General features: G+C 36.3%; 2 protein-coding genes across 2 annotated transcripts in view; one reads left to right on the top strand and one right to left on the bottom strand.

The window, feature by feature from the left end:
- The window catches only part of LOC121656312 (voltage-dependent calcium channel gamma-6 subunit-like), a 36595-nt gene extending 23198 nt beyond the window's left edge, over nt 1-13397 (bottom strand). The window contains exons 1-2 of the mRNA XM_042011342.1: nt 13273-13397; nt 10701-10832 (exon numbers count right to left, since the gene is read on the bottom strand). The gene's annotated coding sequence lies outside the window, so the exon portion shown is untranslated. The remainder of the gene's footprint in view (nt 1-10700; nt 10833-13272) is intronic.
- si:dkey-14o18.2 (neuronal pentraxin-1) lies at nt 326-23195 on the top strand. The gene is made up of 8 exons (XM_042011434.1): nt 326-473; nt 681-806; nt 11326-11879; nt 16486-16801; nt 17087-17260; nt 18514-18764; nt 21343-21522; nt 22494-23195. Exons 1-8 carry the CDS (start codon nt 326-328, stop codon nt 22701-22703), a joined length of 1959 nt encoding a protein of 652 aa, XP_041867368.1. The 3' UTR covers nt 22704-23195.
- The last annotated feature ends 228 nt before the right edge of the window (nt 23196-23423 follow it).

The following is a 23423-nucleotide window of genomic DNA, read 5'->3' as shown; positions in this document are numbered from 1 at the left end:
AGGATACTCGTGGGAAGAACTTGCTAAGGAAAAGAGGTCTGGAATAGCGTAAGAAGTTTCCATATGATCCAACCATGGATGGATGGATGGATGGATGGATGGATGGATGGATGGATGGATGGATGGATGGATGGATGGATGGATGGATTAATAGGTGAATTTGTCAAGGTGGGACTGAGCTTAAACCTTAATCAACTTTATGGTTTTATATTGTTTGATATTTTACAACTTTGCATGATTTTAACAATTAAAACTTGTTTGTGGCTTGTATGTATTGTTTGCATTGTTTGAATAATTTTGTTTACCACACCTCCATGGTTTTGAAATGGACAATGGGGAGCCTCTTTTAAGGATCGAGTGGAAGAAAGGACTGACAGAACAAGAATCAAGGCAGGCTGAGGACAGGAAGCCGAGGCAAGCAGAGGAGAGAACGACCGAATGCAGACAGAGAACTGCTGCACCGGCGGGACCTGGTGCGTTGGAGGAAACAGCTCCATGGATCACAGGCAGAGGACAGGAGATGGCGTGGAACCGATCCAGGCTGAGAGGAGAATGATACAACGCCCACTAACAGCTGAATAAAGGACAGTGAAAGAGCTGGTCTATGCTACAAGCATGCAACCTTTTTCCTTCCTCCTAAAATTGTACAACCTGAGCTGTGCTCTCCTCTCCCCTCACAGCTTTAGTATTGGCCGACAGTGTGGCGACCACGACCTCAGACCCCGACCTGTCGATGGACCCGGATTACTTCCTTGAGGATGCCAAGGATTACGTTGGGACATTCTTTGAAAGCCTGCCAGTCCCAAGTCAAGGACAGAGGTTACACGTTTTTGGTTCCCTTCCGCCTTTTAATCAGAATTGGGGGCAGTTTTAAACCATTGTTATATTATTTTTTTATATATTTATATTATTTGTTTTAACAATTTTTTGTTAATGAAATTGTAAACCTTGCTCTATTTGTGCCTTAACAGAGGTAACTATTACTCTTGCTGGTATATTAAAGAATCTCACACTACTATGTGATTGATTGATGGATGACCACAGCTGGACAAACGTGAATGTGTTTTAATTAGATAACAATGATTACACTTGACTTGATGATGCCTGTAACATGCCTTGAGATGCCTGTTGTAAATTGGCAGCATATAAAAGCTGAATTGAACTGAACTGAATTGAAAGCATTAAATCAAATCTGCCTCCTCTTCTTTGGCCTTTGATTTCTTATTATCCAAAGCAATCTGTTAATTACTAACCTAAATGCCACCTGACACTGTGCAGCTGAGTTTAACTTCTCCAGACCACATAATGGCATGGTGCCTAATGCACACTTCAAAGGTTGACCTCAAACTTGCATGAAACTTTTGTGAAAAGGTTTAAGAAATATTTAATTACATTTTTGAATCACTGTTGGCAGACATGCAATAAAGTCCTGCTATACAAACAGCATGACACCTCAGCAGTATTGTTGTTTCTAATCCTGGCATCATGCCAATCAGGTAAGTAGGACTTTTCCATTGTGAATCTTCTGACCAGCCACATCCTGTGACGCAGTGAGACTGTGTGTGAGCCTGCTTGAGATTTGTCGGCTACAGACCAAGGCTCGTGGTTCAGCCTAATTATCGATTAAAAACTGCTTTTGGGAGTTTGACCCAGTTCAGGTTTGGAGTTAAAACCCAAATATGTGTTGAAAAAGCCAGAAGTGCAACAACTTTTGACAGAAGTCTTAGTGGTTTTTTCCATAAATAATCTCAGTGAAGCTCAGACTTATGAGTCAAATTTCAAATAAGAATCTTGACTAAATGAAGTGAAATGCACCACCAGGTTAACTTAGCTGTGAATTTTTGCTGTGTAATTTACAAAATTTAAAGACGCAAAAGTTTATTAGTTTTCCAAAAGTCATTAAGTTAAATATAACACATTTTATTAAGTCCCTGGGTGCTACCTTTAGAATCTTGTGTTGATAGTATGGATGGAAATGGCATTATAGGAATTAGATTATTCTCTAATGCCTGATTTTTCTCAACAATAACTTTTAAAAAAAATTGTATGGTGCTCTGTTCCTTTTTTCACCCTAAAAATAGCACAAAGATACAAAACACAATGATAATGAAGAATGTTGTTAATAATGGTAGTAGGGGTGCTGATTTCTATGTTTTAAAATTAGTTTCAATCCATACAGAAATCTTTCTGATGTAAAATGCTCCGGTCATAACAGAGTGTGGCAACATCACACTGCAACATAGGGGAGAGAGTGAGAGAGAGAGAGAGAGAGAGAGAGAGAGAGAGAGAGAGAGAGAGAGAGAGAGAGAGAGAGAGAGATAAAATTATCCATCTAAAGCCAATCCTCCTCAAGCTGATCAGTGTGCTGAATGGACTAACCAGCTTGGGGACTTCAGACTTGCAGGCAGGTAAGCAAAAACTTTTATTCCCCTTTCCAGAGCTATTTCTCGTTTTTTGTTTTTGTATTGTTTTTTTACAACAGAGACTTTTAGACAGTTAGATTTCTTCCAACAAGCTTTCATGTGATTTTTTCAATCAAGCCTAAAAACAAAAAGCATATCAGCAGGTTTATTTACAGTCACACAGAATACAGTCACAGGAAAGTGCTCCGTCAGTCTCGATGAGATATTTGTCTAAGCCTTTCTCTTTGGTACAGTTTTGTTACTTTTTTTGTATTATAATGTAATTCATCAGTGTATTTATTTTCTTATAAAATTCAGAATTTCTTAAGAGGGCCACAGTTTACTGGATACCATAAGCTCCAGCTTATGTTAATAGGGAACATAAAGCACACATTGTAGCAGCAGTGATCTCAGATCTGTTGAAATGAACAATCGGACAATCTATGTAAAATCTCCACTGACACATGGTTTGCAGGCCATATCTTTGATCCTTTTAACATTTTTGAGAAAGAATTTAACAAAATTATCCCAAAAAATTAGGTTTTAAATTGCATTTATGCTTAAGAAAGTACTCTAAAAGTTATAATACTTAAATAAATATGGGTGCATAGGTTAATGGGTTGCATGACCCTGATTGAGTAGGTATAGCTGATGGACGGATGGATGGATGGATGGATGGATGGATGGGCAGACGGACGGATGGACGGACGGATGGCTGGAGGTTAATGAGTTGTATTTTTACTTAGAGCTCAGATTGGGATGTATGCCTTACACATGCAGTGATGATGAATATGAGGCGTTTTCTGTCAACTTGTGCTAAATTTGTGTGGTTAATTTAATCTGCTTTGTTTTGGACGGAAATACTTCCTGTAATCAAGTTTTTTTTTACATGTTTAGAGCTTATTTTATTCTACTTGTACTATCCAGTTGTCTTTTTTTTACACTCAAGAGAGTTTAGCATTTAGCAAGATTAAATTAGATCATTTCCTAATGTGCTCTGAGTACTCTCCTCTTTTTTTGCACCTCTTACCGGCATGTGCCTTTAGCCTTGTCCAATTATCTGAGCAGTTTTGATGAGCTTTAGGCCACGTGCAGCTAAATTCTTAAGGTATTTTTCACACCTCGTACTTGAACTCACATGTTAGAACAGCTGATACCGATGTTTGTGCGTAAATATTTGCTTTAATATTTGCAGCATTTTAAAAGTAAACATGATTTTACGGTAATGGCTGTAACTCTGCTGCTGCATCACTTTTGGGGTTCACTGTAAATCTGCTGTATATTTATAGTGAATTTACAGTGTTTTTCCATTATTCGTAGTAATTATAGATAACATTTAAATAACTTTGCCTACTGTATATAAACAGTTAGCCAATAACAGCAGAGATAGTAATTAAACAGTGTTTTCTACCATTGATGTAATGACACAATAAGTTATTGGATTGATTATCTTATTTTAAGACAAATGCCAAATGTCTATGGAGCTCCTGGAGGCCAGTTTACAAAACAGAAAATAACATGATTGTTGGAAAAATGACTTACTACAAAATCAGTGAACTTTATTTGTCATCTAAGGAACAATTAAAAGAAAAATCTAATTCAACATCAAACAGTCGATAATATTTCTGCTTTTGTGCTTCAAGTTCAGGTATTTTAATTGTCAAATTGAATAGGAAATTAAATGAGCTATCATTAGATAAGTAATATTACTTTTACCTACACAAAGTATTAATAAAATAAGCTATCATTCTTACATGTTGTCAAGAATTTACTGAAACTTTCAGATCTTTTTGCATTTTGTGGACTTTCGTGCTATCTTAAATGAGTTGAAAAGCTAGTCTCAGTTTTTGTTGGTTTTTAAAATGTGTATGCATTTGTAAACATATTACATGTAATAGCAAAAGATTGTGTTGCTATATGCTGTAGAATTATTTAAAACAGCTCTCCTATTGTCATATATGTAATCCAAATTTGGTTTATATTCTCTGGGCTAAAAAAAAGAATTATGTCATTTTTCATGATGCTGTTATGCTCAGTTTATTTACAGGGACAAGAGCAAGAAATTTTTCTTATTTGGAAACTGTTTATGTAAATATATAAAATTCCAAACATCTGATATAAATAAAGTGTTAGGTTCTGACTCCAAAACCAAAGGTGGAGGGAAACTAACTACTTCTTAGTCCTTGTCTGGTCAGTGTAGGGTTGCCAGGCTTGAGGCCACGTGCAGCACTGAGACCTTTAGTTTGACTCCTCTTCATTGGCTAGAATCAGCTTACAGAGGCCAGACAAAAAGTGGGGATGATCCATCACCCTTCAGATCAGAAGTTCACCTGCATACAAGCGTGACGCCTTCTCTCACGAAATCACAGACAGGGAAGAATTTATTTGGACGATAGATTCAGAATTTTTCCAGATCCCTAAAATTAGCCCTCAGGTGATGGCAAGAAACTTCACATACTGGGTTCTGGATATACAGATTTTACCTTTTCTGCAAGAAAAACACAAACAAATATGCATATGAAAGTTCTCAGCTTTTACAATGAGGCACCTGAGAGCACAACAGAATTAAATAATGGGAAAAAATTAAAATGTATTGCTCATGTTTTAAATATTAAAGTTAAAACAGAAAAACTGACTCATCAGCTTCTGTTTAAATATCTTATTGCAGCCCCTCTGGAATAGCAATGAGTAACATAAAGCCCTCTGCCTGTACGATATCTCGTAAGCTAGTGTATTGTCACATTAGTAAGTGAAAGTTTTCACCCTCAGTGCTTGAGCCTTAGAACTTTCCATGCCATTGCAACTATTCTGAGCCAGCCCAGGAAGTGGAGACCTCACAGAAGAAGGTCAGAGCTGTTAAACTGTAAACTCAGGGGATGTGTCTGCTGGTCAACCTCCAAATCTTACAAGTTAGCTTAATTTAATTTAGCTTGACAAGTAGTTATAGTGACAAAATATTTTCATTGTTTGTGGTTCAGTCTTCAGAAATTGAATGTGTCTTTGGTCAAAAAGCTCTCTGCTTTCATCAGCAAACAAAGCATAATTATTTTTATTTCACATTCTTGTCAATAATGGAATTACTTGTTTTCTTTGTGAAAAAAGTATTAGAGGTTAATGGATCTGTCGAATATTATGTAATTTATAGCATTACCTATTAAGATTGACTTAATGGCCATATAATTTCCCCAAATACTTCTTGACAGTGCAGATTATAAACACATGAGCTCTGTTTGTGCTAAATTTGACAGAAGCATAAACAGATATTTATCTATTCATCCTGGAAAAAATTGTGTTCTGTAGATTGAATTTAAATTAGAGTTCTGCCTTTTTTCTAATCTAATCTTCATTTCTACAGATAAGTTAGAAAAACTGCATAACTATTAATATATAAAACACAAAATGAGCGAAGCCTCTCACCTCAGAGCTGCATCAAAGTGGACGGTTGTTGACCGGCCCATTCTGGACTTTTATCTCATGTGACTGTGGAACAGTGATAAAAGGTTTCCATTGAAAAGGAATTTTTTTGTGTCGTGTGTTTTGCGAGTAGAAAGCATGCAGCTTTGTGCGTTTTCATATTAATACAATGCTTCATCCTTAGTTTTCATTTGTTTGCCTGATTAAATGAGATGTCTGCACCTTTAAGAAGAACGAGAGCAAACGAAACAAGTAGCTACTAAGTGTTGTTATGTTGGAAGTTTGGAATTTAATATTCTGAATATTCAGAAAGTAAGTAAAGACTTGAAAATAAATATTAAGCTTGATATATTGTAATGTGAATCATAAACTTTGAAACCAGGAACCAGGAAGTGGCACATTAATTTGCAAATAAGGACTTCCTGCTTTATGAATAGAATTTTCATTCATTAATTTATACATAAGCTTAAATTTAAAAAAAAAAGATTGATCTATTAGCTATCATAATAATGTGTTTAGTAAAAGACATTCTTCTGTTGTTCAGAAGGGCAAATTGTCAAAGGATAAATAAAGACTTGCAGTAAGGTCCAAAAAGGTAAAAGCTAGCTGAAATACTTAATCGTAAAAAAGCAAAAGAAATGTCAGGACCAACATTTAGTAATTAAAACCTATATAATAATTAAAATCTTGCACAACAAAAAATTCTCAGTTGAAACTGTCATGACTCCAACTTTGTTCCATAATTTACTTTAATGTTTCTCGTTTGGGTTTATTTGCTAAATGTTCCAACAGAAAACTACATTCACTGATAAATCTGCCCACAACCAAATACCCTTTATGTTCAAATCCCTAATTTCAACCAAAAAAAAATGAAGGATAACAATAACAATCTTTTGACTTGTCAAACCTGAAATTCTTGCAGTTAAAATGATATATCCTGAATGATTTGAAAAGTTCACAATAGTAAAAATAGTTTTTCAGATTTTATTTCCTGAACGTTCTGTGGATACCCGGTAACTCACTTCCACTCCAAGCTACACAGCACCTGACAAACAGGTTAACTCATGCAAGGTTGAGATCACCACATGCACAGGGGGATGAAGAGGAGGTGGGATTTCTTTAAGCTGCAGGGACAGCCTTTTATCCAGTGTTTACATGTCCTAAACTTGGATAACTGACTCTTTAGTGATGAACTAGAACTCACCTGAAACTCTAAGAATACAACATGTATTCTATTTAACAGGTGTACGAAATAACTACAGGACATTAAGATTTTTTTGCTTTTTTTTTAACTTCAACAAGAGATGTTATTTTTGCATATTATAGTTTGTAGGTGCATTTCTGATGCATGCATATCTTCTGCAGAGACATTTGTGACAACAGTGGCTTGACTTTGTGGATGGGAGTGTGATTACCAGAGTTTCTAGCAGACGGTACCCTGCAGGCAATCCCTCATTAAACAGTATTACATCTAACCAATCCAGTTAGTCCGTCACCCTCGAGGAGACCAGGAGAGGCCTTGAGACACGGTCTGCACTCTGCACCTCCATGTGTTGCTGTGAGTCCAAATAACTTCGTACTTTTAACCACTAAACAAATCAAAATGACAAAATATAAAAATCTATCTTAATATGTCTAATAATACAAATGTAGAGGTCTTTTGACAAAAACAGCAAGATATGTTGATGTATTTGATTAAGAGTTAAAACATTAACTTTTTTAAAATGCTATTTATGATGGGTTTCTATTGTACATAAGATTATCTTATTGTGTATGGTCAAATATAGTCATATCCCATATATGAGACTGTCTGTGTTATATAGGTGCGGGGAAAGAGGAATATTATCAGCAAATTAGTGCTATTCAAAGCCCTTGTGTGGAAAAATTAGTGCATGAACCTGACTTTGTTGACCCACCTTTGCTAATTTTCAAATGGTCCTTCAGTAAAGCAAAACTATGAAGCAATAGAGTGGAAAGTTGTGCTTCAAACAGACATCATACATTTGTAACCTATTTAAAATGATTTTCCCCTTTCACCCTTAAAATATTTTATTTTATTTTATTTTATTTTATTTTTTTTTATGAACTCCTACATTAAGTGGGAATTTAAGGTGGTTACTGTGGTTTTATATCAAACTTTGTTAAAGTCTTATGTTTGAAAAGGTGCAAAAGCAAAAGTGAATATCACTGCTCATGATGTGACACTTTTTTGACTCTTGTGCGAAGCCACGTGTCTCAGCAAAGTATCACGTCCTCTAAATCTGCACTAATGTTGTCTTTAAGTATCAGACAGCAGGGCTCATTGTCAGATTAAGGCCTCCAGCTACTGGCTGCATGCACATCCCTGAATGCCTCATTAAAAAGGACTCAGTTCTCAGACTGAACCAGAGAAACATGTTTACTACTCAGAAATAGTTCATAAATCCGACTTTGAAGCTGCCAAAAGCAGGATATTTATTCGTGTTAATTAAATATTGGATGTTTTAGTAGCTTTTTCAATTAAGATTTTAGTTTCTTGTGATGATACAACTACATCTTTTGGCACTGGATTGTTAAACTTCACTATTTGTACATCAAAGTTCTTATTTGGAAATAAACTCTAGTTCATGCAGTAACAGTGGAGAAAATTTGATGCTGGAATAGATATAAATTAACAAGTGTAGTCAATTTTGTTTTAAGGAAGATCATGGAAAGGGCAGTCCATAAGGCCTGGAGGTTTCTACTCAGTGTCATGGGTTCACTGGGTGTTTGAACTGTTGATAGGCTATAAAGATAAGGAGCTTAGAAGTAACAACAGCTTATGTGTTCTGCTACTTGTTTTTGGCTTTGTGTCCTGCTCTCTGGCAGATCCAACAAGCGTGCTGGAGGTGCCCTTTCTGCTGCTAAACAGCGCACAGACAACATTTCTTTCTTTAATCTAGAATAGTAAATGAGATGTCAAGCAGCGATTAAACTTGATTTTCCAGATCAAGGAAAAGAACCACACTTATGAAAGAATGAAAATTTCTGTGAAATTACTTACATTTTTTTCCATACAGAGTTAAATGTAATACTGTAAACTTCCCGGGAGATTTGCATGTGGGTAAATTTTAACCCGCAGATAACAGATTACAAATAAGCACAATATTCTACAACTAAGTAACCAGTAACATCTGTTCATAAGAAGAGTTGTGGACTAATTTTGAAATGGGAAAAATATTAAATGGCCAGACGTGTTAGTAGTCCATACAAGTGTCAATAAAGCTTCAATTTAAGGAATGGTATAAGAGGACAAATAATTTATTTTCCTCTGAATCATGAAGGTTTTGACTTTTAACAATATATAAACCCAATGAGGACTTGACTTCATAGTGACTTTATAATGTGCTGTAGTGTTGATGTGCCACCAAAGCAACAAGCACTACAATGTTCGTTAAGGTTGTTCTAAACCAAAAACTTTGATTTTTATCTTTAACCCAATGATGTTATTACCGATATCAAACCAGGATGCCATGAAAATGTAATTAAGCATTATGTTATTGGTTGTAAATACCCCAGAAAATAAAAACGCAGTCGTTGCATCTGGGTGTCAAATTTGCGACCCATGGCTTACAGCCTTGCATGTGATCGCAATATCCACCGATTCCTCCTTGAGAGGATTTTGTGGGGTTTTTTAATTATGCTGTAAAAACAGAACAGTTGAACCAACTTATATTAATCATTTGAATTTGGTACCAAGTGACTGACTTAAGTTTATCCAAGTCCATTAATTAAATTCATTCAACTTGAGAGTTTTAAGTCTGACCCACACAAACAGTGTAGTTACCTTCAAATTTAACATTAACAGAACAGAACATTCCTACAACATTGTCTAAATGTATATGCATGTAACTCAAATTTATAGGACAACAATCACAAAAGGTTCAATTCTAGCTAAATATGCATTTCCCATAATTCTGTGCTCTTTGTACAATTGGTATTAAATAGCATTATTGTTGTAAAAAATGGTATTGTTACAAATTAAAGTAATTTATTTAAGTTGATTCTACAAATCTCTTGATTTCAAGTTAAGTGAACCAACAAAGTTCTTAAGAGTCACTAAGAAAGTCACTAAGAATATTATTAGAAATGCATATAATTCAAATAGGTACAACCAAATATGTTCAACGGTGGTTCTTGATTGCCCCTTCTGAAAACCAGACCCTTTTACTCTGAATCTGACTCTTTGCTTCTTTCATTCTGTAAATCACTGGACTTTGAGGGCAAAATCAATTAGCTTTAATCTGACTAGACTTTAGCTTTAAAGCAAAAGCTTTAAAGCTAAAGACAAGTCAACCCCCCCCCCCCCCCCCCCCCCCCCCCCCCCCCCCATCTGTCTATGTCACTGATCTTATACTGTTGTCTATTGACAGATTGGAAAACCATTCTGTTAACTTTACTAACACACTGTGTCCAGTTGTTTAGCTATAAATCTGTTTATCTATACATGAGGACAAATTCTGTATAAAGCTATTCACCACCTTCAATTATTAATTCAATCGTGACCCAAATCCTCATCTATACTTATGCATCTCTCCTGAATTATTTATATTTTACAATGAAAAAAAATCTAAATAACAATGATGTACAGTACCATTCAAAAGTTTGGGTAAACATGTCCAAACTATCGACTAGTACTGCACTTCATTATTGTAAAAAAGACTTAATCCACTAAGCAATCTAATTCCATTATGTCTTTACTATCCTCAACTTGTTATCTTAATATCTTGTTTTTATCTGCTTTCTGTGTGTGTACAATAGGTCATGGCACTTTTGGAATTGATGGATGGTTAGAAGCCGAAGTTAAAGGGATTATACTCTGCTGTTGAGAGCAGGAAGTCTTCGGAGCCAGGAGTGATTACTTACCTGGCAGTGGCCCAACATCTTATCCTGACGACGGTGGGAGAGCCTCTTAGGATATATCAGCTGACTCTTCATAGTCTTTTAACCCCCTGGCAGTCCTGCAGGAACATCCAAAGTCGCCGTTCCTGCGACCCACTGGAATATCAAAGGGTGAAGTTGTCATGGAGCTAAAAAACTTTGCCTGATATTGCAAAGTGGTCTTGGAGGCAACAGTAATTTTTTGGAGTTTTTGGTTCATTTCTTTTATGTTTTCTAAGAGGAGATTCCAACTACACATTATCTGTTGACATGCTTTGCCCCAACACCCATCAATCCAACACAAATGACTTCCATTCATGCTGTTCTTCACAGCAAAACTAAGTCTTGGACAAACTGTCAGTTGTTGAGGAATTACTTGCTTTCTATCCAGATATGGCTAAAGACTGCATTCCTCTGAGCCTCATGCTTTCATCAGCAAGGCATGAGCAAAAGATTGGACCCTCTCTGGGATTTGTCTTCCCCCTTTTTCCCCTTCGCAGTTTAATTTTTTATTACTTCCTCTCATGTGCTGCAACAGCAGGTAGTTTACATGGCATAGAATACGAATATGGCATAAGCCCCAAATTTGTTTGCACTCCTATTCCCCCAGAAGCAGACCCCAGCTGCTATTCACCACCCAGTGTGCCACATGGACCAAGCAGTAGCAGTCATAGTAATGACCACAGCAGCGGAAGTCATCGAGGCATGATGTCCGATGAGGCCAAAGCCACTATCTTGCACCTACGTGAAAGCCTTGTGAGGCAGAAGGAAACCATCCTGGACCAGCGGGAGACCATCAGAGAGCTAAATGCCAAGCTCACCTTGTGTGAGGGCTTTGGGGGTCACCATAGTGTTGGCCATCATGACAGCCACCTTGACAAACACCACAGCAACCCTCACGACACCCACCCTAACACCCACCACAGCAACTTTGACAACCATCATGATGACCACCGTGGACGTCACGGTAGCAATCATGGGCCATCTTCATTGCACCACGGGCCCTCAACACATCATAGCAATGATCCCCACTACCCCCATGGCAGCCACAGGCCTGATCCACACCACAGAAAAGGCTCTTCATACAGCAAACACGGCACCTTCTCTCCTGAACAGACTGGAAAGACCCTGCAGACACTGAAGGAGAGGCTTGAAAACTTGCAAGTAAGTGGAATGAGGTTTGTTTTTGTTTTGTTTTTGTTTTTTTGTTGTTGTTTGTTTGTTTGTTTGTTTGTTTTTAGCCAAGTCTGAACCTTTTCTCATTTGTGCTAAGTGCCAACTTAATTTATTCTTCACGAATAACCCATACAGGGATAACAAATCTCATAAGTGTTTTCTTTACTATGGTTCCAAAAGTATTCAGATAGACCTGCTTGCAGACGAATACTCATTTAATTATGGGTATGGCAACTTTCAAGCATATACCCAAAAAAAAGTTCAGGATTAAAAGGATTAAATAGAAAGTTAGATTTTTCACAATTTGCCAGTGCAAGTTAAATCATCTTCTTTTTTTTTTTTAAAGATCCATAAATTGATTTTATTCTTTTGGGGCCATAAAATCCCTTTATACTTCTGGCTACCTTTTTAAAACAAATATTTTCTCTATTAACAGATGTATGTAAAAAATCAGTGTAAATACACATGATTAAAAAAATTAAAAAGGTGGCGTGACCACATAATGCCATCCTGTGGTTACACATTATGCTGTGGTCATTGCATATTAATGCAAGGAAATTAGATAACTAACTTGTGGCTATGCATTAGTTAAGCGCATATTTATGGGCATTTATTATTTAATGTGATTCTCTTTTAATGCAGAGCTGATTTATAGACTTGTAATCGAGCTTACTGGGTTTGCCTAGCTGAACAGTTTAACTACAAAACAAGAAAGTTAATGTGGTGTCCCATCTAACAAAACGTTCCCCAAAAATGACAAATCCCACAAGATAAAAATCCCACATTCTGCCTACACGGTGGTAGCCTTGGGAGGACATACATCATACTCAAAAACCCAAAACATTATCATCCAAATTGGTCCTTTCCATTGATATCCTGCAATCTACTGTGATTTATGCATCCCTTTTCAAAATAGATATTGTTTCACATGATTGGCCGTAAGTTTATTTAATAGTTAATGTTGCTGTATCAAAGTTAACTAATTTATAATGCATTCATTGTATTTCTTATCAGGATTATGGTAATGTAAATGATCATTAGTAAAATGAATAAATAAATGAATTGTAGGTGTAATAAATGGTAATTACAGTTAACACTAGCAGAACTGCAGGTAGACTTCCATAACTTTGACTTAAATATGTTGAGGGGCGTATTTCACAAATGCACAATAAACCCCAGCAAGCTTATGGTGATTCATGCATTATACATATAATTTTATGATCAGTGACACATTTTCCTTGCTCAAGTTAAGAGATGCTACTTGTAGGTGCCTTTCTGGTGATATGGATTTAAAACCACAAGAAAATAACATCACAAATCTGGACTCAACATGTCTCACACAAACATAAAAAACACCCACTAGTCAGTGCGAGACACTCACCACCCACAGAGCTCAAATCAAGGCAGTTAGAATGGACGTTTCTACTTGCTGTGGCTCTCTTTGTCTCCATTTTGGGGATCACTGGACAAGAATATGCAAGTGGATTAACCATCACCTGTACCTCAGAAAACATATGTGTATATAAATAAAGAGACAGAAATGAGTTTGATCACAAAGCGAAACACAAGAAGCCAAACAGAGGCAAAGGTTTTGCTTATCTCCGTTTTCATTTATTTAATTTGGTCAAATTAATCTTTTCCATTTAATCTGACAAGTGTATGTACATTGTAGTTTTTTATCTATGTTTTGCAAGTTTTTTTTTGTGCATATTTTAGGTATTACCGTGAAGACATCACATTTTAGCCAAAAATGCGCTTATTGAGAATAAAATTAAACAGCAGTTTAAAGCTTCATCACTGTCACAACAATAAATCATCAAACCTTTTTTTAATATTAAACTATATATTACTGTACTATACTACACTATACTATACTATATATTGAATATTATACTATATAAATGATCCTGGAAGCAGAGGAAGGTGATTTGCTGCTAAAAAAAAATATGTCTGAACATTTTGTTAAAATGGTAAATGGACTTGTACTTATATAGTACTTATACTTAAAGGTTGGACTGGATGTAGTTTAAAAAAGACTAGCAGCATATTTGCTTGACAATAAAAATGGTATTTGTTATATTTCAACCAAAACTAGAATTTTAAATATGTGCTTAGATGCTACTTAATATGGTCCAAATATAATATTTCATATGGTACTTGTTTACAGTTCTGTAAAATTATGTATGTAAACTGTAAAACCTCCCATTTAGATTTTTATTCAATTTGCTATTGTTAAATAGCTAAAAACATCTGTAAGCTCACAGTCATATAACGTGTTTCCTTTCTGTGGTTCTTCAGTCAATAAGTTGATTATTATGCAAAACTGTGCATGAATACTGGGACAAGGACAGCGATGCAGTTAAATGGAAAAATCAAACTGTAATTGAAGTTTGACTCAAATGTAGGTTTCTTGAGAAAGATTGGTTGAGTTCTTTGAATTAATTATCCATAATGAATAGTTTTAAGATAACATTTTGTTCTTTCAATCTCTGAAGAGCCAAAAACATTAGAACAACTAATCCTGTCATCCAAAATCTGTCACTTTTAAACCTTAAATTTTCTTAAATATAAAATTTTGCAGCTATTTCTGTCTTTTTGTTTTGTGCTTAAACTGCGCATCATATTGTATATGAAAGAGCATCATCTGTTCCCTCATTTTCCATGACCCCTAGTGTCACATTGCAAAACTAAAACTTTGCTATCCACTGGCCTGTGAAAGCCTTATTATTAGCGTGGGTGGTCGCAGGCTACGCTCAGGGAATGTGCTGTTAGAAATCCCCTATGAGCTCCCTTGAAGATGCGAGACATAACACAAGAGGAGCCGGGATTTACCCTCCATCACTCCCTCTTCTAACAAGATGTCTACACCACCAGCCTCTGGTCATGCACCGTGGGGTGCTTGCCAACCTCACCTTCAATTAGATTCATCCTCCCTGACAAGGCTATTAATCGTGGCGTGTGCTGGCAGGGAACAAAGCCGGATTTGTTGGTGAGGAAGAAGAGGATGAGCAAGGAATAAGAAGAAAGTGAAGGGAGGGGTGTAAATTTTTCTCCCTGCAACTTTAAATGTCATGCCACAGTTCTTCCTACTTGAAAATAATGCAAAGGAAAATTTACAATGCTTTGACATTAACACCAGAAGTTAAACAAAAATCCTCTTCAGTAGCTATTTAAATATAAAGACACAGCACTTACAGTTCAAAGGAAACAATATTTTAGAGAATGAACAAAGTCCATCCACTAATGAAAACTAGTCATTAACAAACAAAGGGGTGAGCTTTGATTGTTTAGTCACGTATAACCACTGGCAGAAACAACATGAGTCACCACTCAGGATGTTTATTCAGCTGTTTTAGCTCTGAAGTCACAAATATGACAAAATAATTTAAATAGTTTAACATTAAAACAAAAAACTTTTATCTAGTAGGAAATATGTGTTATAATTACATCTTGAAGGCAAAGTAGCAGAATCATCTTGGAGTTTGTATCTCTAAACCAAAGAGCCACGCATGTCTAAATATGTAAATGAGTCTGCAGTTAATGAGGGTGTTTGCAAATGAACTGTTGTGCCTGGCTGATTGACAAGAAACAAGGTCTCAACAAGAGAGCTGTCGGTTCAAACATTTAAAATGAATATAAAACTCTTTCAGCCTAGCATGGCCAAAAGAGGATGGCAGTTTCCAATCAGCTGTGTGGAGCCATTAAAACAACATATAAAATGTGTAAAAGGGAAACATGCAGATAAACCAAGGAAGATGTAACGGACTGTGAATCATTGGATGAAAGGGATGTTCAGTGATGAATCACAAATAAGCATTGCACAAACAGATGATGCAGGAACTCTCTTTGGCTCAGGTCCAATCGAACTTGTAAAGGTGGCTGCCTGCGTATACAGCCACATTTCCATGGTAACTGACAATATGAGGTGATGTCAGGTAAATAACCAGGGGAAATGGTAATTATTACATCCTCAGTAAATGAACAGGTGTAGGCCTTATTTGAATTTTTTTTAACACTTTTCTTATCCACCAATACAAAGTAGGTTTTAAGGATGACAATGCATCCCCCTGCAGAGTAAAAAAGGTTAAAACGACAATATAAGACATCATCACTCAAAGGTGACTGACCAAAATTGGCCAAAAAGTAGATGAACATTAGAATTTGATTAATAAATAATTTTGCTTTTCATTGGTGCCATCCATAACTTGAATAATTCGAGCCATGATTAAAACCATAGCAGCTATATAGTTGTTTTTCTTTTCTTTTTATGTACATGATTCAGCAGTTTGGTTTACAACTTGATCTTAAATGAATTGCCTTTAATTACAAAAGTATTTTAAATGTCCAGAATGTTCATACTTTTTGTCATATTGGGGGTTTTATGTGTGTGTGTATTGTTTTTAACCTTAAAATTAAAGAGCTGAATTATTTGCATTGAATATATCAACAATAATGCTAATACAAATATTATTGCAATGCAGCGTATGCTATTATTTTTTTCAAGTTAGAAATTTGGTATAATTTACTATTGAAGTTGTCTGGAAGGCTAATGTTATCACTATATGGAGGCTGAGTAATTATCTTATCTCTACAGGCCAGGAACTCTTCCAGCTCTTACTCAAACTCCCTGAGAGAACTGCTCCAGCGAAAGATCAGTGCCCTTGAAGAGCAGCTGCACTCATACCACAGTGAACACCCTGACTACGGCCACCATAATGACCACCACGGAGATCACCATGATGACCATCCTGAAAACCACAATGGCAACGGCCACAATGATGACCATCATGATGACCACCATGGCACTGGCCACAATGATGACCATCATGATGACCACCACGGCACTGGCCACAATGATGACCACCATGGCACTGGCCACCGTGATGACCACCACGATACTGGTCACCATGAAGACCACCACAACAGCCACCACAGTAACCATCACGGCGGCAATAGGTATAACCATCACAGCAGTTACCATAACCGGCATAACGATCACCACTATGACCACCGCTTTGACCAGCACCATGGTCGACGTTATCATCGCTATGGCAGCCATCACAGCAGCCACCACAGTGACCACCACAATGACCACCATAATAACCATCACGATGACCACCATGATAATCACCATGGTGGCAGTCACTATAACGATCACCACGATTATCACCATGGTCCTGGACATCACGATGACCATCATGATGATCACCATGAAAACCACCATGGCAATGACCACCACGATCCCCACAATGGTAATGACCATCATCCACATCGGCTGCCTTCCAGCAGCAAAGAAACCAGTCTGCGAGGCACCGGGCACAACAAGCTGGAAACGGTTCTCAGCCAGATACATCATGGCAACGACCACGGTAAAGATACACACAGAGGGTTGTGGTTGGGTTATCACAGAAGACACTTTAAAAGAAGTGTTTATCTTTAAATAGAACTGATGTCACCATACTGGATTTTTTTGTTTGTTTGTTTGTTTTCTTTTTGTTTTGTTTTGTTTTGTTTTTTGTTTGTTTGTTTTTGCATGCCTATCAACTACTTTTTACTGCCATTATAAAACAAATTTGACAGGCCTTGTACTATGATTTTTTTTAAAAAAAGACCCATCTGTTAGCTTGGTTAAATAAGCTTATTGTGGTCCTTTGTAAGATTTCAACTCATTTGATATTTTAACATTTTGGACATGAATGTAGTCATAAAAGACTATTGCTTTGCTAATATATGGTGTAGTGAGCATGTCCTAAGCAAAAAACAAAACTGGCAGCCAACTTGGTTACTAATGGATGTAAGTCCCGCAGTCACGAACAACCTTTCAGATTTACTTCCTCAAAACATCCTTTAACCTCCATAGAGTTCCTAATTTAACTTAAATATCTAAAAATCTAAAGTTTTATTATATCTTTTAACAACATAATTATGTTAATTATAGATGGAGACAAACAATGAAAAAGTTTATTTAGGTTGGAAAAAATAGTTGCTTAATTTAGTTTTCACCTGCATGTTTAAAATGTTCTAAATATTAACAATAATTGCTCAAAAATTGTCAACAGCACAGGATAATAATAGATATAATTATTATTATAAAATTATATTATAATACAAACTCATCAACTAGCCATATAAAGACTTCAAAAACCTCTTGTTTACTAGATTTTCCTGCATAAAGCCAACATAATGAGTTTATTTCTGTGTTAAAGAGTTCAATTGAAATCCCTTATTTTATTATCTAAAAAAAAAAAACCAGATGAAACTTAATTATGTCCTAATTTAAATGTTGCACTTTGATTGTACCACTCAGGATAACTTTCACAGTAAAATAACTTTCAGTAGCAGATTTTTTTCACCTGTACTTCACTTGTGTATTTGGCAGATGGATTTATCCCCATTAGGACATTATTTTTACAAGCCGTGTGTAAGAGGTTCTGTTTATTTTTTGGCTAGTCAAGACTTTTTTTCCTGTCTTTGACTAAGAGTTTTCCTAAACTTAACCAAAACTTTTTGTGAGCCTCTTAGTTTATTTTAGCCAAATTTGACCTGTATTTGAATTTAATGGGAGAAGAAACAGATGTTCTTTATAACAAAAACTTAACTTAAACTTTGTTCATCTCTTCAGCAAACCACAAGAAGCTTAAGAGTCCCAGCGCATTCCTGCTTGATTTCCCCATGAGGACTAATTACATGTACGCCAGGATGAAGAGGTCGGTGGTCAATGAAATCTTTGCCATGACCATCTGTCTGTGGCTGAAGCCAGGTGAAGGTCCCGGCCTTGGGACTCCCATCTCCTACGCGGTACCTGGACAAGCTAATGAGCTAGTACTCATCGAATGGGGCACCAACCCAATGGAGCTGCTTATTAATGACAAGGTGAAAACAATATGTTGTTGTCTGTCATCACATCATACGACAAAGCTTTATGACTCAAAAGTTAAAAACCTAAATCAGGATTTTAGAACAGGCCTGACAACATGAAGGATTTTTCCCAGCTACTGAATAAGACAAATAATATTATGTTTTGTTTTTTTTTATTATTAATTTTTCATTGTTGTTTTGTTTTTGTTGCTTTGTTTTTTGTTTTTCCTTAACCTTGTCCTGCCCAGCATCATAAGGAGTAGAATGATGGTCTGGCTACCGTGTTGTACCAAAAAAACTCACTTAACTAAGACTGGGTACAAACATAAAGATTTTTTTAATTTGATGACATTTTTTATCTGTTCGAGACCTCACACATGAAAATAAAAAATCAAGCATTAAACAGTGCTGATCATACTGTGTGTGGTGTGGTCCGATAATGTCATCACAGAACAACACACATAACAATGCTGACCCACAACCGATCTACAATCTAGTCCTCCAAGCCAGAAATCTCACATGATCAAACATGATCTAACAAAAATGAAGAAGAAGAAACATAACAACAACTGGAAAAAACAAAGAAGAACCAGAAAAACACAACATCCAGCATGGAAGAATTTACACAAAACGAAGGAATGATGGTGGTCTTGGGACTATTGTTAACAGAAAAAACCAGAGCCTAAAAAAATAACAGACTGGAGACAACGTGAATACAGACTTTATATCCCTCCTTGCTCCCACATATGAAGACTTTTGGTCGTAAATACTGAACATGTTCAATACTTCTGATTGTCGGCCACGACCCATTTCGGAGCTGATTGTCTGGACTAATTCGTTCTTAACACACCTCAGACCAAATGATCATTTAAATAGTCCGGAAGGGGCAAAATCAGGTCAAAAACAACTCAATAATCTTTGTGTGTACCTAGCCTTAGAGTGAGCTTAACGGGTATAAAGGGATTGCAACTTGCTGGGTATAAGGCTCCATGACACTTTGGTGATGTTCTTTTTTTATATACGTTTTTGCTGAATTGTAAGAAAAAGGAAGGAATAAGGGTTAAAAAAGAATAACAAAAAATTCTTCCTGATGCACAAAAGCACTCCCTTTATCAAACTCTGAATAGGCCAAATTCATGAGCATGATTCTTTAAAAATGTGTTTCAGAGCTAAATGTTAACTATTTCATTTTAAGTAAATCTGACTGCAAAGTATCTTAAGAGTAGGTCACCCACTGCATGTAATGCAGAGCAAATAGTCAACACCTTTACGCCCTTTTGCTGTCTGTTCACAAATCAAATAAAATCCGGTGTCCAGTTGTAACATCTTATACCATCCAGTATTGGAACAAATCAAAAAAGAGCAACTTTTAGACAGTTTAGGAGGTTGTTGGTTTTTGTTTAGTCTTTCAGTGGTTTATCGGTTGAAAACTGCCTCAAATATGCTCATTTTATCAAGATTTTATATATTTTTGCTCAGATTTTAGTGCATTCAAAGTTCATCTGTGTATTTCATGTTTGTAAACATGCAAACAAACAGCTTTTTATTGTCTTCTGGTTGTTTTTTTTCCAGTAAAATGCTGTATATGACCCAGTTTAAGTGACATAAATCTATACATTACATATATGTTTAATTATTCTGTTAGCCAAGTAATCTTGTTCTCCGAAAAGCTGATATCTTTTCCAGTAAACAGAAGATAGGGTGTTGCCTTTTTTTTCTTCCTTGCCCTAGTACTGTTTTCAGTGAGCTAGACAAACAAGTCCACAAGGCAATTAATCTTGTTATTGTCTTGCTGATTGACCTAATTGTCTGTGGGAGAGACCCAGAGGGATAAACCCTCAGGTTTGTAATCTGGAAGTCACAAACTCCGTCATCAAACTGATCAATTACACGGTTAAAGACGCACTACAGAACTTTTGCAGATTTTCTAAGTGACGCACATGCTGTCAACGGTTAATTCGGCATCCAGCTATCCATTCTATCTGCACTCAGAGCTCACCTGACTGAAAAGCATGGTGTGTTGATATCCGCTTGCTAGCGTGTGACATGTTGCATAAAGTGAAACTAGGCTCCAACATCACACAGTGTTCTGGAGGACAGAAATTGTTTCTCAGCCTCAGGATGCTGCTGGGCAGCAATGGCTCCAGAAATGTGCATAATAAATGTCACTGTGCCATCAAACTAGTCAGGAGTTTTAAGGTCAAAAAGTTACATATCTTTAAGTGGTATTATGCTGCAATCTCATTGTTAATTGATTTTTTTAGAGTTTAAAGGGATGTGATGAGTAGAGATTGGCATATTGTACTAATCCACTCCCCATTAAGTTAGTATGCATGCATGACTCACATGGTCTTCACTGAGTTTGCAGAGATCAGGATGAAGAAGTCAGAACTCAGGGTTTTGTGACCTGAAAGAGCTGCCCAAGCATGGATCATGCAATTACCTTTTCACTGGCTGATAGTCTCATTTGATGAATTTGAAAGTTTTTAAGAAATTGCAGTTATCAATAAAGTGATGAAAAGCCTTTAAATTTGACTATTCCTCTCAGTGTTTGGTTTTATACCTGTCTTCCTCTTTGTATTTATCTCTTTAGGCGGTTACATTGCCCATAACCATGACAGATGGGAAGTGGCATCATGTTTGTGTGACATGGTCGACACGTGATGGTGTCTGGGAAGCCTACCAGGATGGAGTGAAGAAAGGCTCAGGACAGAACTTGTCAGCCTGGCACCCAATCAAACCAGGAGGTGTTTTCATCCTGGGTCAGGAGCAGGTGAGCTCACAGGATGCTTTTTCGACAACGGCTCACACAGTCACCAGAGGACTAAGAAATCTGTATCTCTTTAAATGGATTTAAACCTTGATCATGAAAGTTAAGAGGACATGATTTTCAGCATCTTCACTCACCAACTTTATTGTGTCAAGAAATATAAACAAATGTAAAATCTGATCCAGCAACTCTCTCAAAAGAATTGAGACGAGAAAATGAAGGCAGAAAACTTAAAAAAAAATGTATTTAAAAGGAAGGTTTAACAATGGTTTAACATGCACCTGCAACTTTTAATGAGTGTGCTGCTGGCATCATATTTCGAATTTTATATTTAACTAACACAGTGAAGTTGGTCAGAGTAGACATTGAGGATCTTTGTGTTAGAAAGATTCAAGAAATTAAATAACTTATGTCTTTAATTCCTTTTTCCAGAAGAGTGTGTGTTAGTATTATTCACAAACATTTTTCCATTTTTTTTTTATTTTTTTTCCATTCATGGTCATTGATTTATTTATTATCTAATTGTAGTTTTGTTTAATTTTCTTCCAGTCCTTTTCTTTATGTTGTTTATTTTTTTTTTATTATTTATTTATTTATTTTATTCACTTTTCATGTAATTGTAAATAAATTTAGGCCTTGAAGAATTAAATTAAATTAAATTAAATTAAATTAAATTAAACTAAATTACTATTAATTTTCTGAAGCTGTAAGACATGAAAGATATTGTTTTATTAATTAAAATATATGTGTGAAGATACATAGAATACATAGAAGAATCATCACATTGAGCAATACTCAAATAATCACCTATTAATCATAAACATATTGTAAACTAACCTTCAGTAGACGTGGCTTTACCGAAGTGATCAATTAAGTAATTTTAAGTTTTTATCTTCATATTTGTCTGACAATTGTTTTATCTGTGTGAAGAGATAAACCTACATTTTCTGTGTTTCTGTCTCCTCCATCTACAGGATACAATGGGAGGCCGATTTGACATCACTCAGTCCTTTATGGGAGAGATGTCAGATCTACAGTTCTGGTCCAGAGTCCTTACGGCCAATGAAATCCAAACTCAGGCGACCTGTGCCGGCCACCTGGTCGGTGATATCATGTCGTGGTCAGAAGAATGGGTGGAGCTTCATGGAGGCCTCACCGAGCTTCCTTTCGAGCCCTGTCACTAAAGATGGACACTGATGATACCCTAGAAGCGGAGCTGTAGACTCATTTGTGATTAAATACCTGTGTCAAACATAGAAAGTGCAAAAAATATGGTCATCTACCAAAATGAGGAAGTAACACTTTTTCTTCGCGGGTTTTTCATTGTTGTGATCAACACAGCTTGGTTAACCAAAGCTCGGCCATTGGTGACAGGCAGAGGAAAAAACTATATTGCATTTTCTTTTTTTTTCTTTTTTTTTTTGCCATTCCTGTCTGACATGTCTGCCTTCTCCGCCCACTCCCTCACTTCCCCACTCTCAGCAGTACAGCTTTGGAAGCTCCAGAGAGCGCAGAGCTTTGGACTTACTGCCGTTATGGCCATGTCTGCGTCTGCGCCAAGGGATCAAACATGCGTAATTAGATTTCCTGTTCAGAAAATCAGCTCAATAGGTTGCTTGCTGCCATTAACTAGCTTGCTGTAACATAAACATTACAGAAGGTGAACAAAAGATTAAAAAGGACAGGGGGCGGGGGCACATCTGCACCGGCGTGTGATGATATTGTTGAAGGACCGTTTCATTTTTTTTGTTATTGTCTGTTTCTTTTCTAAACAGTGCAAGCCAAATTTGGCATTGTAATAGCATGACATAATAATGTTGATTTTGCACATTATATTAGTATTTCACATTGAAACTATATTAAAGTTTCTTGTAGAGAGAAACATGCTTTTGTGGCATTTAAAA

This window comes from Melanotaenia boesemani, chromosome 17, assembly GCF_017639745.1.
Source record: "Melanotaenia boesemani isolate fMelBoe1 chromosome 17, fMelBoe1.pri, whole genome shotgun sequence".
Classification (NCBI taxonomy): Eukaryota; Metazoa; Chordata; class Actinopteri; order Atheriniformes; family Melanotaeniidae; genus Melanotaenia; species Melanotaenia boesemani.
The sequence above is the reverse complement of the archived record's forward strand: the minus strand, read 5'-3'. Positions and strand labels throughout refer to the sequence as shown.

What these genes read in the sequence shown, in the direction of transcription:
- si:dkey-14o18.2 (XM_042011434.1), top strand. Translation starts at nt 326, where the DNA reads ATGGACAATGGGGAGCCTCTTTTAAGGATCGAGTGGAAGAAAGGACTG. An exon ending in AGAGGCTTGAAAACTTGCAA is followed by an intron (nt 11,880 to 16,485) that starts GTAAGTGGAATG and finishes TTATCTCTACAG; the next exon opens with GCCAGGAACTCTTCCAGCTC. An exon ending in TCATCCTGGGTCAGGAGCAG is followed by an intron (nt 21,523 to 22,493) that starts GTGAGCTCACAG and finishes CTCCATCTACAG; the next exon opens with GATACAATGGGAGGCCGATT.